This window comes from Hoplias malabaricus, chromosome 2 (assembly GCF_029633855.1).
Source record: "Hoplias malabaricus isolate fHopMal1 chromosome 2, fHopMal1.hap1, whole genome shotgun sequence".
NCBI lineage: Eukaryota > Metazoa > Chordata > Actinopteri > Characiformes > Erythrinidae > Hoplias > Hoplias malabaricus.
This window is the reverse complement of record NC_089801.1, coordinates 32,515,492-32,529,414: the sequence shown is the minus strand read 5'-3', so window position 1 is coordinate 32,529,414 and position 13,923 is coordinate 32,515,492. Positions and strand designations below refer to the sequence as shown.

At 42.4% G+C, this 13,923-nt stretch overlaps 1 protein-coding gene across 3 annotated transcripts in view; it reads left to right on the top strand.

Moving 5' to 3' along the window:
• tmem132e (transmembrane protein 132E) overlaps positions 1-13,923 on the top strand; it is a 293,081-nt gene that overhangs the window by 266,656 nt on the left and 12,502 nt on the right. For all 3 annotated transcript variants that reach the window (XM_066660167.1, XM_066660166.1, XM_066660165.1), the window contains exons 6-7: positions 4,870-5,075; positions 10,543-10,819. In XM_066660167.1, the coding sequence (XP_066516264.1) occupies positions 4,870-5,075; positions 10,543-10,819 (483 nt within the window). The remainder of the gene's footprint in view (positions 1-4,869; positions 5,076-10,542; positions 10,820-13,923) is intronic.

Below are 13,923 nucleotides of genomic sequence, written 5' to 3'. Positions count from 1 at the left end.
AAACAATCCCACAATGCACTGCAAAAAGTAGTGTACAACCCATGTACACTAGCAGATTTCAAATTACCCATAATCCATCAAACCCAAAACAGTTTGAACAACCCACATGATGTAGTGTTCGAAAACATTCACTAGCCTCCTGAATTCAGTTCCTATAATAATGCACTGTGTAGTGAATTATATAAGGAACAGTGGATAGGGAACCATTTCGGACACAGGGTGTCTCTGAGGTGTGGTGTGTTCTCCTTGTGTTTGTGTGGGTGTCCTCTGGGGGCTCTGGGTTTTGTTTTTTTTTTTGGTAGGTGTGTGTGTTTGAATGACTGGGTGAGGGTGTGAAAATGTCCACAGATGTGAGCGTGAATGAATGAATAAATGTAATAAACAAAACAAACAGAAAACTCTCTTTCATTATGGATTTTTTGAGACAGATGCTAAATTTCATGACTGAAATGTATCGATTAAATGTTTTATAATTCATTAAAACATTGATTTTTAAGATGACCTATTATTTAGCTCTCATCATGTGACACTTACATCCAGACATCTGTTATTGTGTTACATTGTCATGTGTCTCTTCTGAAGCCAGAAACAGAGTTCACAGACTGGAATATTTAAAGATGGTTGAAAATCAAGCACCTTCATGGGCTTGTGCCACTAAATGTTACTGTGGTTCTTTCGTTTTGGGATTTTAGGTCTGTCCCTAAGAGTTTGTTGGATAGGTGCAGTCCCATTTTCATATTTCTGTTTAATAATTTAATTTATCAACCTATGGTTATCCTTGACTTTTCCCCAAGGGGGATTAGTTGTTAGTTTAGGTGTGTAGATTCTTTGGGTAGGGTTTTTAGATCTGGTACAGAAGTGTGGCATGGTTTTTGAGATCGATTAGGTTTCTAGGTCTGCTGTAAAACCCTGGGAGATGAATTTTGGAAATTAATGAGGCTATTTTCAGGTCTGCGTTGTGTCTTGTGCAGTTTATAACAAGACACGCGCTGCTCGTTCATATCTGTAATGGTATCCATTGTGTTCATTGGGAGTAATGTATTCGTGTTTGGTTCCGTCCCAGGAGAGGACATGGAGTTGGCGGAGGGAGACAGACTGATGTAAATAGCTTTAGGGGGCAGTTGTTATTGTAGCTAATGCTAGTGCTATCACAGCTCCTCTCAATGGTCAGCTTGAGGAAGACACTCAACCCCAAGGTTCTCCATGGGGACTGACTCATGTTGGGCTTATGTAAGACACTTTACACAAAAGTGTGGAAAAATGAGACAACGGTGTATGGATTTATATATGTCAAGAATGTCCTAGAACAGCTTATACTTATTGCCATTCAAGAGTAATGTGTCCTTCATTTGGTGAGGGTTTATATAATTGCCCTATATAATAGATTAAATAGAGACCACTAAGGTCTATTTCAACAGACCTTAAAGTTTCTGTAGCAGAAAGTATCTGCACTCATTTGTTATTTTGCCCAACATTGGTTCTGAAATCAAGAGTGTTAATGTGGGATTTGGCCCCTCCTGGAGCAATAAACAGCTTTATAAACTGCTCTTCTGGGAGATATTTAATGTAGATGTTGGATCATTGCTGTTAGGATTTGATGCCATTCAGCCATAAACATTAGTGAGGTCAGGTGCCGATGTTGGCTTATTAGTTCTGGACCACAAACCCCTCTCCATCTCACCCCAAATCTATTTAATGGTGTTCCGTTAGTCCAGAGAACACTGCTCCAAAGCCAAATGCAAAGGTCTTTATAAACTGCTGGCCTACACTTGGTATTGGACATGGACAAACTATGATCTACAGTTTGTGCTTCAGAGCATCCCATTTTGTTGGAATTGATTGTCTCTGAAGATTTTACAAGCTGTGCATGCAAAACTGGGTGGACGTGAAGGTAGCATAACTCACTCGGTGTTTGGACACACCGTATAAGAAGAAGAGATTGTAGGTCCCTCTGAAACATATCTATTCATTATGAAATATTCGCACTGTCAAGGGGTGCAAGCACAAGGGTGTACTTGTCCTATATCACAGATCCATCCTCCGATACAGAGGACGCTCTGAAACTCGGAAACACATGTTGAAGGAAAACTCCAACCTGAAGGAACAGGTTAGCCTTGCCCTTAAGCGAGGGAGTGCCTCACACCTTGTGGACTCCAAAACTCCAAACTTGCGCTTAGGCCAGGGGGCACCTTGCGCCCTATGACCTCAAGATTGATCTGAAGAGACAACCATCAACTCGCCAGAGGTGATGGCTGCCCTCTTACTCCACATTGACATTTCTTAATTTTGAGTTTCTGAGTTTGATGGTTCTTCAGGGCCCAGGTACCATTTGTTGTGGCACAAAAGGACCAGTGGTTTCCCGTGTGACACACACAAAGCAAAGGACAGCTGATGCTTTGATATGATGCAAAACTAGCAAGTGAAGTTTTGGTTATGGCTGCAGCACAATAATTTGCAATAGAATTTTTTGTGTACGTTTTTTTTCTTATCTTCTTTACGCATCATCTCCACCCAAAAACCACATGATGAGGAGTTCATCTCCGTCGATCAGTTCCCAGTATTGATAGTATGGATCAAAGCCTGGCTTTCCTGGATGGCCTGGGGGTTTTATTACAGATATCTCCTCTTTGATGGATCTCAAGACGCAGCAAGACTACAGCTCCCAGCCTCCATCAGGACGAGATTAGCTGCTCTGATTACAATGTCAGCTGCCCCAGACCCCCAGATAAATCATAGATGCTATCCCACAGCAAAGCCCCAGCTATATATAAAGATAAGTGATGTATTATTAAAGATTGTGGTGCTGGGGCAGAGTCAGAGAGTTGAGTGAAGGAGGAAAAACTGTTTGTTTCTGACTGTGAATAGTAGTGAAAGCACCAAGTTTTTCTTCTTAATACGATTTCCCCTACGTTTTAGCCATGAAAAGATATTGGCTGGAACTCCATCACTTCAGAGGACTCAGTTCCAATGCTCCACTGCTCCTTAGCTCAGTGCCTAGGGATGTACACCTCTATAGCATGGTGATTTTAGATTATTGTGCAGCTGCTCCAGAGCATCCCATATTCATTCCTAGCTCTTCAATGGAGGTTATAAGACATCATCTGTTGATATTTTGTCTCTTTTACAGTTGATAAAATGTTGCTTTCGATGGTAAAACTTCTTATTGAATTACTGTAATTGAAGGATGCTTGTCATTTGAGTAAAAAGTGAGGGAAGGAAAGTATAAGGAAGGAAAATGAAAGGATTTTTTACCGTTACTCAGTCACTGACCTCTATGGTGTTGTGATTGATGGCAAAGTGTCCCGCTGTCTTGTTTTTGTTTTTGTTTTTAGGGCTTTTTTTGCAGACCTAATGATGTTTTTGTGTGTATGTCTAAGTGTGTCTGGGAGTTTTGTGCTGTACAAAAAGGCTAAATATTCAGAATAATAATAATAATAATAATAAAAACTGATTCTTGGGGGGGGAAACAATGCCTCTGGCTAAAACTGCATCAGACACTGTGTAATAGCTGCCGTTATTTGGTGTAGAGGCATTAAAAATATGTTCAGACAAAACCATGCTGGGAAAAAAGCACATAGCACTGAGGATTGAAAAGCTTCTCTGCAGTTAAAGCACATACTTATCTCTTACTGGATTGCCTGAATACGCAGAGTGAATGCAGCATAAAGTGAACATGATTGAATATGATAACCTGATACCCTTATCATTTATGATAGTGGTAACATTAAACACAGGCAGTGTCAAATAATGTAATGTAATAGTTTGTACAAAAAAGAAAAAAATACCTTAATACAATTTCACAAAAGACTCAGTTACTAAATATAATATTAAAGATTTTCTGGTATTATACAGGACCCATTGTCTTCTGGAAGCATGTTTCAGTTCCTCAAAGCAACTTGCAGATACCCTATATGGACAAACGTATTGTGAAAGACCACCTATTCAGTGAAGTTGGGTGTTTCATTCAATCCCATAGCCACAGTCATGCAGCCTGCCTTTACAAACAATTGTGAAAGAATAAGTTCTTCTAAAGAGCTCACTGAATATGAGTATGACACTGCAATGGGATGCCACCATTACAACAAGTACGTTCATGTAATTTCTTCCCTCATAGATATTCCACAATAAACACAATAAAAAGAGTGGCCCCTCCCCCATACCCACCCACCCCACCAATGCCCTTTCACTTTTCTTTTAAAAAATCTATAACAGCACGTTTGGAACACTGCAATTATTGAATTGGCAAATGTACACGCTGTGTCTCAGCATTGGGGACCCCGCTCTGTAATGTTACATGATCTGCCACCCTGTGGCTGAGTTGCTGTGGTTTCTAAATTCTTCTATTTTCAACAAAACCACTCTTTTTATTGTGTTTATTAGTGGTTGCAATCTCCATATTAATTTGTGTGGATTCAGATTGGGGTGTCATAAAAGTATATGTAGGTGGCTTAATAATTTTGTCCGTATTGTGTATATTGTCCCACACCTCCAAAGTTTTTCTGCATTTTCCTCATTTCAGTACCCAGATAATTCCAGGCTCTTTTAGTGATGGCTCTGGGGTGGCCAGTACATTTTTTTCTGAGAACAAGAGCAGATTCTTTGATCTGCAAAGATTCTTCTCATTTCCCCACTGGCAACTTTGAAAAGTTGACTTTTTTGTCTAGCTGGGAAAATTCCAGACATATCTAATGTAAAAACAGATTTAAAAATTGGGCTTTTTTATTATACACAAGATGATACTGAAACCAGTGGTTGCAGTTGTTCCAGATTAAAAAAAATAATCTATATGATAAACTGAACATATTTGAGACAGCTTGTTTTGTAAGACTCCTCTTTCTGTCTGTCCCCCCCCCACCCCACCCCCCTCAGGTTTCCATGAGCTGTGACTATGTGTTTGTGAACGGTAAAGAGACGAGAGGCTCGATGAACGCCCGTGTGATCTTCAGTTACGAGCATCTCAGCGCCCCCCTGGAGCTGACAGTCTGGGTCCCCAAACTGCCCCTCCGCCTGGAGCTGTCCGACAACCGCCTGGCTTTTATCAAGGGATGGAGGGTCCCCATCCTACCTGACCGCCGGTAAGATACACAGACCACTGCTTTCCCACACTTTGTCTCCAATAAGGTTATCAGTCAAACACTAGTCGGACTCATCTTCTATATTCTCTGTTTTAAATCATTAGCTGCGGTTGTTATAATGCATCAGACTGTCTTTCAAGCTTGTGGTAAGTGAACGGAACTAGAGCAGTAACTTCTGGACATGCTGGACTATACAGCACAACATAATGTACAAAATAACCATTTCTCTGAAGAAGCTCTCAAATCTAGTAGTCTTCTGAATTATTTATTTATTTTTTAATATCAGGAAAGTTGGGCTTTTAGCTTCCATCACTGTGCAGATGCCCGGCAGACACAAAGAATAACCTCAACTTTCCTTTTATGTAAAAATGAAAGAGTGCACTTACAAAAAGAGCTGCTTTCCCCTCGTTACACATGTCGGAGGCTGAGAGGAGCGCTTGCTTCTTAATTCAATTAATTCAGATCAGCCTTTTAGATGTAGTCAGATCTGCTGATACTAATCCACCGTTAAACTACAGCAAAATCCACTGTGAGCTTTAACCTAGAAATCCCCCATCTTCCAGGAAAGTATTATTTGTTAGCAGTGTGTGTATGCATATGTGTGTATGTGTTTTAAGCTCTGCAGAGGCCGTCCACATACACTTGAAGCCCTTAAAGTCTGTGTATGTTTAATAAGGGGGCTAATATTTCATTTTTATCTGCTCACTAATAAAGCCTTCTGGAGCAGAGAGGTGTCAGGATGAAGGTTTTGCTTTTCCGCTGATGCACAGTTAAGGTGGTCCAATGGGGGGCATTGATTTTTGGATGTGACCTTAGCTTTGTCTGATTCAGCTCCATGTATATAAGACCCAGAATCTATATTCTCTCTCTCTCTCTCTCTCTCTCTCTCACTCTCACACACAAACAAATATATTAATATAAATATACATGTTTTTATAAAGCCTTAAAGGACCTTGACATAATAGAAGGCTTCTATGCTCTGTTCTAATACCATATTAAACATGGATGCGCCCATGTGGGGGACCCACTCTATGGAGAATAAACTGATTAATTCAGGGACTACAAAGCTCCTGTGTGATGTGAGCTGCACTTCATAGAAAAGAAACAAAACATAATCTTTGCTAATTTTCATGGTATAAACAACTGACTGTGTATTTATAATCTGCTCAAACACTAACCGAAACTCTTCATCCTGTTGAGAATTGACACAAGGCATGGCTAAGTCTATCTTGTTCTGCTAAAACAAGAAAACAGGGCTGTGTTTATTTTGCGAGTGGATGACTGTGACTTGCCGCTTGTCCTGCAGTCATCCAGATCCTAATGAGTTCAGACAAAAACCCACTTTTCCAGGTACGTCCTTGTGGAACTAGACTCTGCATGACCCCAGTGAGTAGCTCCAGCAGTGGCTCTACACACTCCCTGTCTCCTGGGGTCAGGAGTGTCCAGCTCAGTCCCCTATGGCATGCCATTGCAACATTGTTTACTGGAGCTCACTGGTTTAAAAAAAGAAACGGAAAAATATCCAGAAACTGTGGCCAGAGTGGAACTCACACACACACACACAGTCAGTCTAAACAGGTCAGGTGTGCATGTGGGGTATATTCAATTGCCAAAAGCATATGGACATCCACAAAGTCTTTGGACGCTCAGTGTTTTTTCTCTCTGTAGGGAGTGTGGCACCCAGTTACTGCTGTAAAAGCAAGCTTCAGGTCTTTTAGAAAGGACTTCTAAGAAACACTACAGGGGCCTAATTCTTCTGTTTCTGGCTTTCCTTCATCACTGATCCTTACAACCAAAAATATCTCTCTTCCTTTTTGTCCCCCTCTGTATTTTATCGGTGCTCTACTGAATGTCACCTTATTTTTCTGAGATCAGCTGAAATGGGGGAAGAACTGTAGCTTTCATGCTGCTTACAGAGAGTTACAACTTATGCAGATTTCTGAGTAATGGAAAGAATTACTTGCAGTGTAGGGTTTTGGATTTTAAATCAAATTTAAGCGTTCTCTGCTCATTTCTGCACTGAAACCTTAGCAGGGCTTGAATGTCCTGAACTGCAAGACCAGATAAATACACTATACAGCCAATCATTTGTAGATAAACACTGCTTCAGCTGCTTTAATGTAGTGGTTTTGAAACTGGGATGATTCACCCAAATAAATTAATTGAAAAATAAATAAATATTAAGTTAATTTAAATATTCAGAAGACTGGAGATGCATAACTGAGTATTTCCTAACTCTTCTTACATAATAAAGGAACAGCTTCTCTGTCTACACAATCTCCAATCTTTCCTGCTTCCTCACAGAAAAAAGCCTGTAAATGGTTTAGCGGAGCTGTCGACACATGGGTCTGTTTTAACACGAGCATGGCTGGGCATAAAATAGAGAATACGAAAAAACATTGTCACCACTATCAGAAAGATATGGCTTCACGTGCCTTCTACCACCCACAATGTGTGCTTGCTGAGAGACACACTCACTCCTATGGACACTTTTGAGTAGCCAGTCCACCTACTAGCATTTGTTTTTGGACGGTGGGAGGAAACCGGAGCACCCGGAGGAAACCCACACTGACACAGGGAGAACACACCAACTCCTCACAGACACCCGGAGCAGGACTCGAACCCACAACCTCCAGGTCCCTGGAGCCGTGTGACTGCAACACTTCCTGCTGCACCACCGTGCCACCCCACCCCAGTTATTATTTTTATATTTATTATATATATATAATTATTACATATTAGCTTCTACTTTCTGTTCTATGGCTTGGTTAATATTTGAAGAATATTAAGCAAAAATCATACTTCTGCGTCAGCAATACGCCATAGGCAACGAATCGACTCAAACCCTGACATGCACCTCTCCGTGTAGTTACGGCGCAGACCGTAATGACTGCAATTGGTCAGATGTCAGATGGACATTGCTTATGCAGAAGCTAAGAAGTACAGGAACAAGAACTCTTCTCCTACACACAGAGACGCAGACAGCAGCACATTCATAGCAACAGATTTCCTAAGACATGGTGTAGGCTTCAGGGATGAATAAATATTGAACAAAAGAAAAACACGGAGGTCTCCAGGGAAAAAAAAAACGAAATGCCTAAATATTGCACTTTAAAGATTTATAAAAGTAATTCTACTGCACTACTACATAGTGTAGAGGATTCAGCCCTAGTGGTTTGTAGGTGTAATTGCAGAGCGATGCAGACACAAACACAGAAGTATAAATGCTCGCAGCGTCAAGTCACTGCAGAAGTATAAATCGATCTTTAGTCATGACAGTGTACTGTTAAATCAGTGGGTTGGGAAAGTGAGGCGTTGTTAGAATTTAACATTTTTGGGGGATGCTTCCAAGACAACTGCACTACACTACTTTAAGGTGCACCTTCTGTAGTCACAGATGATGTATACTCATCTGGAGCAGTCGCAAAGGAACCTGATGACACAATACTCAATGCCATATCTGAGCTAGAGTGGTATGAAGCCACCAGTATTGGGCTGTGCAACAGGTACTGTGTTCTCTGGAGTGATGAAGCTTGATCTAATAATTTTGGGATGAGTTGGTGTGGTGTTCCACTACTAATCATGCAACACCAGAACCTGACCTCACTAAAGATGGCAGGACGTCACCAAATCCTCACAGGATCCCGGTTCCAGGCCAGGATTTTGAAATGGAACTGTAGCTGCAATTGCTAATGCACATGACTGGTCAGGTATAGTCCGTGTCTGAAATGTGCAGTATGCTGTCTGCTAAGGCAGTATTCTGAGGGAGGAAGGCACTGAGTCACATCTTTCTGCTCCAATATCTAAAGTTGTAATTAGTTTGGTAAGCTCTATAGGTGTACTGGTGCTTTCAGACAGTCATTTTAAAATCCAGACCTGGAACCTGGCTCCAAGATCCAGGTTTGAAAACCTAGAAGTATTCTTAATTTTACAAGGAATATCTAGCGAATCTCTGTATATTGAGGAAATGGAATTAAACTTCAGATTTCTTGATAGAACCCTGCATACACGTATCATTCCTTGGTGTGTAAGATACCAAATTAAATCCATCTCTACTCCGTGTTACAGTGCGACCGAAGCAGTGCTCAAATCAACACAAATCAATCGCTAGCTCTTTAGCTTCATAGTCCCTTCCCCAGTCTGTTCCCCCATCTCTGTCTCTTTACACAGTTCGACCGCAGTCAGACTTTGGCACATGGTGATACTGATCTGCCTCAGCTGCTGCTAATCAATGGGCGGTACATGCTTTGTCAGTCAGCAGCAGATAGGCTCCCATCGTGTCTCCAGCTACCAGTGCACAGGGAGTCAAAGCGGAGATTAATTAGCTCTGCAAGTCTGTTTGGAGGAGGAGCCCTCAACCATCACAAGTTCGCTTCCTCTCTCTCTATAGCAGAGGCAGGCAGGGATGCCAGATCCCCTCTCTCCCATCCAAGCAGATTGGCCTGGTTTGTATGTATGAGGCGTACCAGACCCACTGATGCATGACTAGCTGGATTCAGGTGTCCAGATGATGCTGCTTTTGATGCTGACCGTGTTCAAATGCTGCTTGCGAAGCGCTCCAAAGTGCAGTGTGTACTAAGGTGTACCCTGAAAGTGAACAACTCTTGTTATTGGGATCACACAGTGATTAAAAATATTACAACAGTCACCGTGCATGGTCATCTATCCATGGGTTATGGTCAAGTGTTTTTATATATGAGCTTCAATGATGGTGGTATTTCACTCCTGTTTTGTTTTGCTGTTTAAGAGACTTCAGACACAAGCCATATATTATTTTGTTTCATTATTTCCCAAAGTAAATAATCTGATCCCGCTGTCCCTGTGCTCTGAGTGGAATACATTCTTTGAGGATAATGATTTATTGCAACTCTCTCTCTCTCTAAAATATTTTTTTCTGTTTTGGCTTAAAGTGTTGTAAATTGGTTCTGTTTTTCTGAAAGTGAGCAATCAGTGATAGATGTTTTCACGCCGCAGCAAAGCCAAGGCAGAATCCCAAAGATCTCCTTCCACCCTCTGTAGGGCACAGTGTAGGTCAAAAAAATAATGGTTTCTGCACTCACACAATGCGTTGCATGGTGTAAATAATTTATTGTCATTTATAATGTTCATGTGTCACTGTCAAATTAGTGTCTAATTAATGTCTGGGTGCAGTGTTACTAGTTTCTTTATCTGTGGTGTGCATTATTTAGAGAGTTTGATGTTATTTGGGAACCAAACTTTGCTTACACATTTAATGTGGATAAAAGGGTCAGGAATCTTTATTAAATTTTAAATGATAAAACCATTAATAAACCTGTGGTTGAGTAATGAGTAGGACCCCATGGATACTTTTTCAGAATGCCTTCAGGTGATGTTCCTCCTGCTCCATCCTTCAACAGAACTCCAAGATCTTCAGGACAGTTTTGTAAGCTCATAACAATCCAAAAATGATGACAATGGGCCACTGTGTCTCCTCTCTCACTCACAGCTCAGCCCGTGACAGCGATGATGACGATGAAGATGATAGGAAGGTGAGCCGGGGCTGTACGCTGCAGTATCAGAGGGCCCAGGTGAAGATCTTGACCCAGTTCCACACCACCTCCACCGAGGGCACCAACCAGGTCATCACCATGTTGGGGCCCGACTGGCAAGTGGACGTTACCGACCTGGTCCAGGACTCGCTGAAAGTTGTTGACCCCAGAGTGGCTGAACTAGTGGATCACACAGTACTCGTGGCTCTGGAACAGGGTTCCACCTCCCTGAAGGTAAAGTACTGAAGATGAGTCCACTACTGTTACAGTCATGTGGCTTTAGACTGTTTTTGTTACATAGTTATTAATGTTCACAATGGTACAGTTACGTTATTCCAGTGCAACAATTTTGAGTTTTCTTGTTGTAGCCCTCATGCAGTTGAAACTGAAAAGAGCAGCTAGGTCTTAATGGACAATTTGACTAGAAATGTGACGTGTCACTGGAATTACAGTCACTGCTACACAGTGCATGGGGCTAAACACTGAGCATGGGGCTAAACACTGAACATGGAGCTAAACACTGAACATGGAGCTAAACACTGAGCATGGGGCTAAACACTGAGCATGGGGCTAAACACTGAGCGTGGGGCTAAACACTGAGCGTGGAGCTAAACACTGAGCATGGGGCTAAACACTGAACATGGGGCTAAACACTGAACATGGGGCTAAACACTGAACATGGAGCTAAACACTGAGCGTGGAGCTAAACACTGAGCATGGGGCTAAACACTGAACATGGGGCTAAACACTGAACATGGAGCTAAACACTGAGCATGGGGCTAAACACTGAGCATGGGGCTAAAAACTGAGCATGGGGCTAAAAACTGAGCATGGGGCTAAACACTGAGCATGGAGCTAAACACTGAGCATGGGGCTAAACACTGAGCATGGGGCTAAACACTGAGCGTGGGGCTAAACACTGAGCGTGGGGCTAAACACTGAGCGTGGGGCTAAACACTGAGCTTTGAGCTAAACACTGAGCATGGGGCTAAACACTGAGCATGGGGCTAAACACTGAGCATGGGGCTAAACACTGAGCATGGGGCTAAAAACTGAACATGGAGCTAAACACTGAGCATGGGGCTAAACACTGAGCATGGGGTTAAACACTGAACATGGGGCTAAACACTGAACGTGGAGCTAAACACTGAGCGTGGGGCTAAACACTGAGCGTGGGGCTAAACACTGAGCGTGGGGCTAAACACTGAGCGTGGAGCTAAACACTGAACGTGGAGCTAAACACAGCGTGGGGTTAAACACTGAGCGTGGGGCTAAACACTGAGCAAGGGACTAAACAAGGATGCGATACAATAAACTGAACAAATATAATAACACGGGCTATAAAAAGACAAAAAAGAAACACCTGTAAGCTCATCAAGACACGTGGGAAGGGTATCACATGACCAGTGAAAACATGAGGGTAAGAAGATCACATGACAAGGGGAGCACAAACAAGAAACAAAACACAGAACCAATCACATATGACAGATAAATGGATGAATGAATCACAAATTTGAAAGAATCGATATGAAAAGAAGGCACGCCTCAGTTTTCGCTGATGATATCTTAGACTTCTGAAAGTACATTTTCAAACCGCAGCCACATCTAACACCCCTGACTCTAATGTTCTCCTCGGGACCTCAATTAGCCAGATCAGATGTGTTGGATTATGGTTTGAGCTGAATGCTAAAGGGCAGCAGATCTCCAGGAGCAGACTCCGGGTTAATGTGATGCTTCTGGATATGACAATGTGATGTTAAACTTAACCTCCCAAGCCCAATTATGAACCTTCTGCTGCAGTATGGAGCCCATATGTTTCTAAATTTGCTTTCAAGTGGCCGTCTGAGTCACTGGAAGGTGCTTCCTAGCCTTATTGGACGTGACATTTTCCTCGTGGGCAGAAGATGACTCAGTGAATAAACATAGGACCCTACAGAGCCAGCACTACTGCCTTCACCTCCTCGCTAACTCACCTGGTCCCGGTCTTGTTACAAAACAACTTCTATTTTTGCCGGTCTTACTGGGTCAGATGCTCTTTGCGTGCAGACACACACACACACACACATACATTTTCTCTCTCTCTCTCTCTCTCTCTCTCACTCTCTCTCTCTTTCTTACACACACTCACTCAGCAAACGAAATATTAGACTATTAGCCCCATATTGAGATGGAAGAGATTGAGTCTGTTCATTTACCTCAGTATCTACTGGGAATCCAAGGTCAGCTCGATTAGCTTATTGCACAGCTCCATCCTCCCAACGGCTCCGTGATTGGAAGCTAAATCCGATTAGGTGATCCAGTAGACTGGATTTGAAGGAATTGGGCTGTTGTGTATCGGGCTTCTTTCTTTGCCGCCAAATTCTATTCTCATTAAAAAGAGTCTTGTCTGGACTGCTCCTGTGCGTGTCATTCGTGAAAGATGATGATAGACATGGTTCTCAGCTCCTGAAGAAGTTCTCGATTATAAGAAACTGGGGAGAAGTCACAGAGGTATACAGGTTCCCTATGGCGCCCTGTGACACATTTGCCATGCAGCTGGGCCTGTAGATCCAGCACACTCTTAGGTTGCAGAAGCTGGCGTCCCAGCCAGTCCCGTAAATGCTCGATTTCTGATCAATCTGGTGACATTTTCTTGGGCAGGCCTACCTGGGAAACCCCTGCCGTCTGTGGCTGAGCGTAATCCTGCTGAAAAATGCCAGTTGGAAGTCACATGTGATATAGAGGCATGTCTAGATGATGAGTGTTACAGTTCATGTACGATTCATACCTATCTGAGATTAATAGGTTAAAGTACATTACCTTGATTTGGTGTTGGTTGGGAAAGTTGTTATCCAGCCAAGCCCTCTCTCGCTCTCTCTCTCTCGCTCTCTCTCTCTCTCACACACACACACACACACACATGCAAAAAAGTTGGCTAATTACAGAGGGAACTCACCAAGGTTGTTAATAATTAAAGACCAGTGCTGAACATTTTTTTTTTTTTGAGATCCTTGTATGTTCCCTCCTTCCCGAGATGCAAAGTGGGGTGTTCTGGCTGAAAATAATTTGTCACCAGTTAAAAAGGGGACTCTAATTATGAATTCTTCTCTCTCCAACAGGGGGACGTCTGCTGTTTTGTAATGTCCTTGTTATTTAGGAGTCTGCCACAGTCTGAGCTTTTCTTTTGAGCGACAGGGACATCTCTGATCTCGTCTCGGAGTTTCTGAGGTTGTGCTACAAAGCCTCAACCCCTGTCACTGCAAACTAGTTTAATGGACTTTGTTGGGAGCCGACAGTGAGTCAAGCTCACAGCATTTGCTTAGTAATGGCCCACTTTTAATGGGCTTCGAGAACGGCCA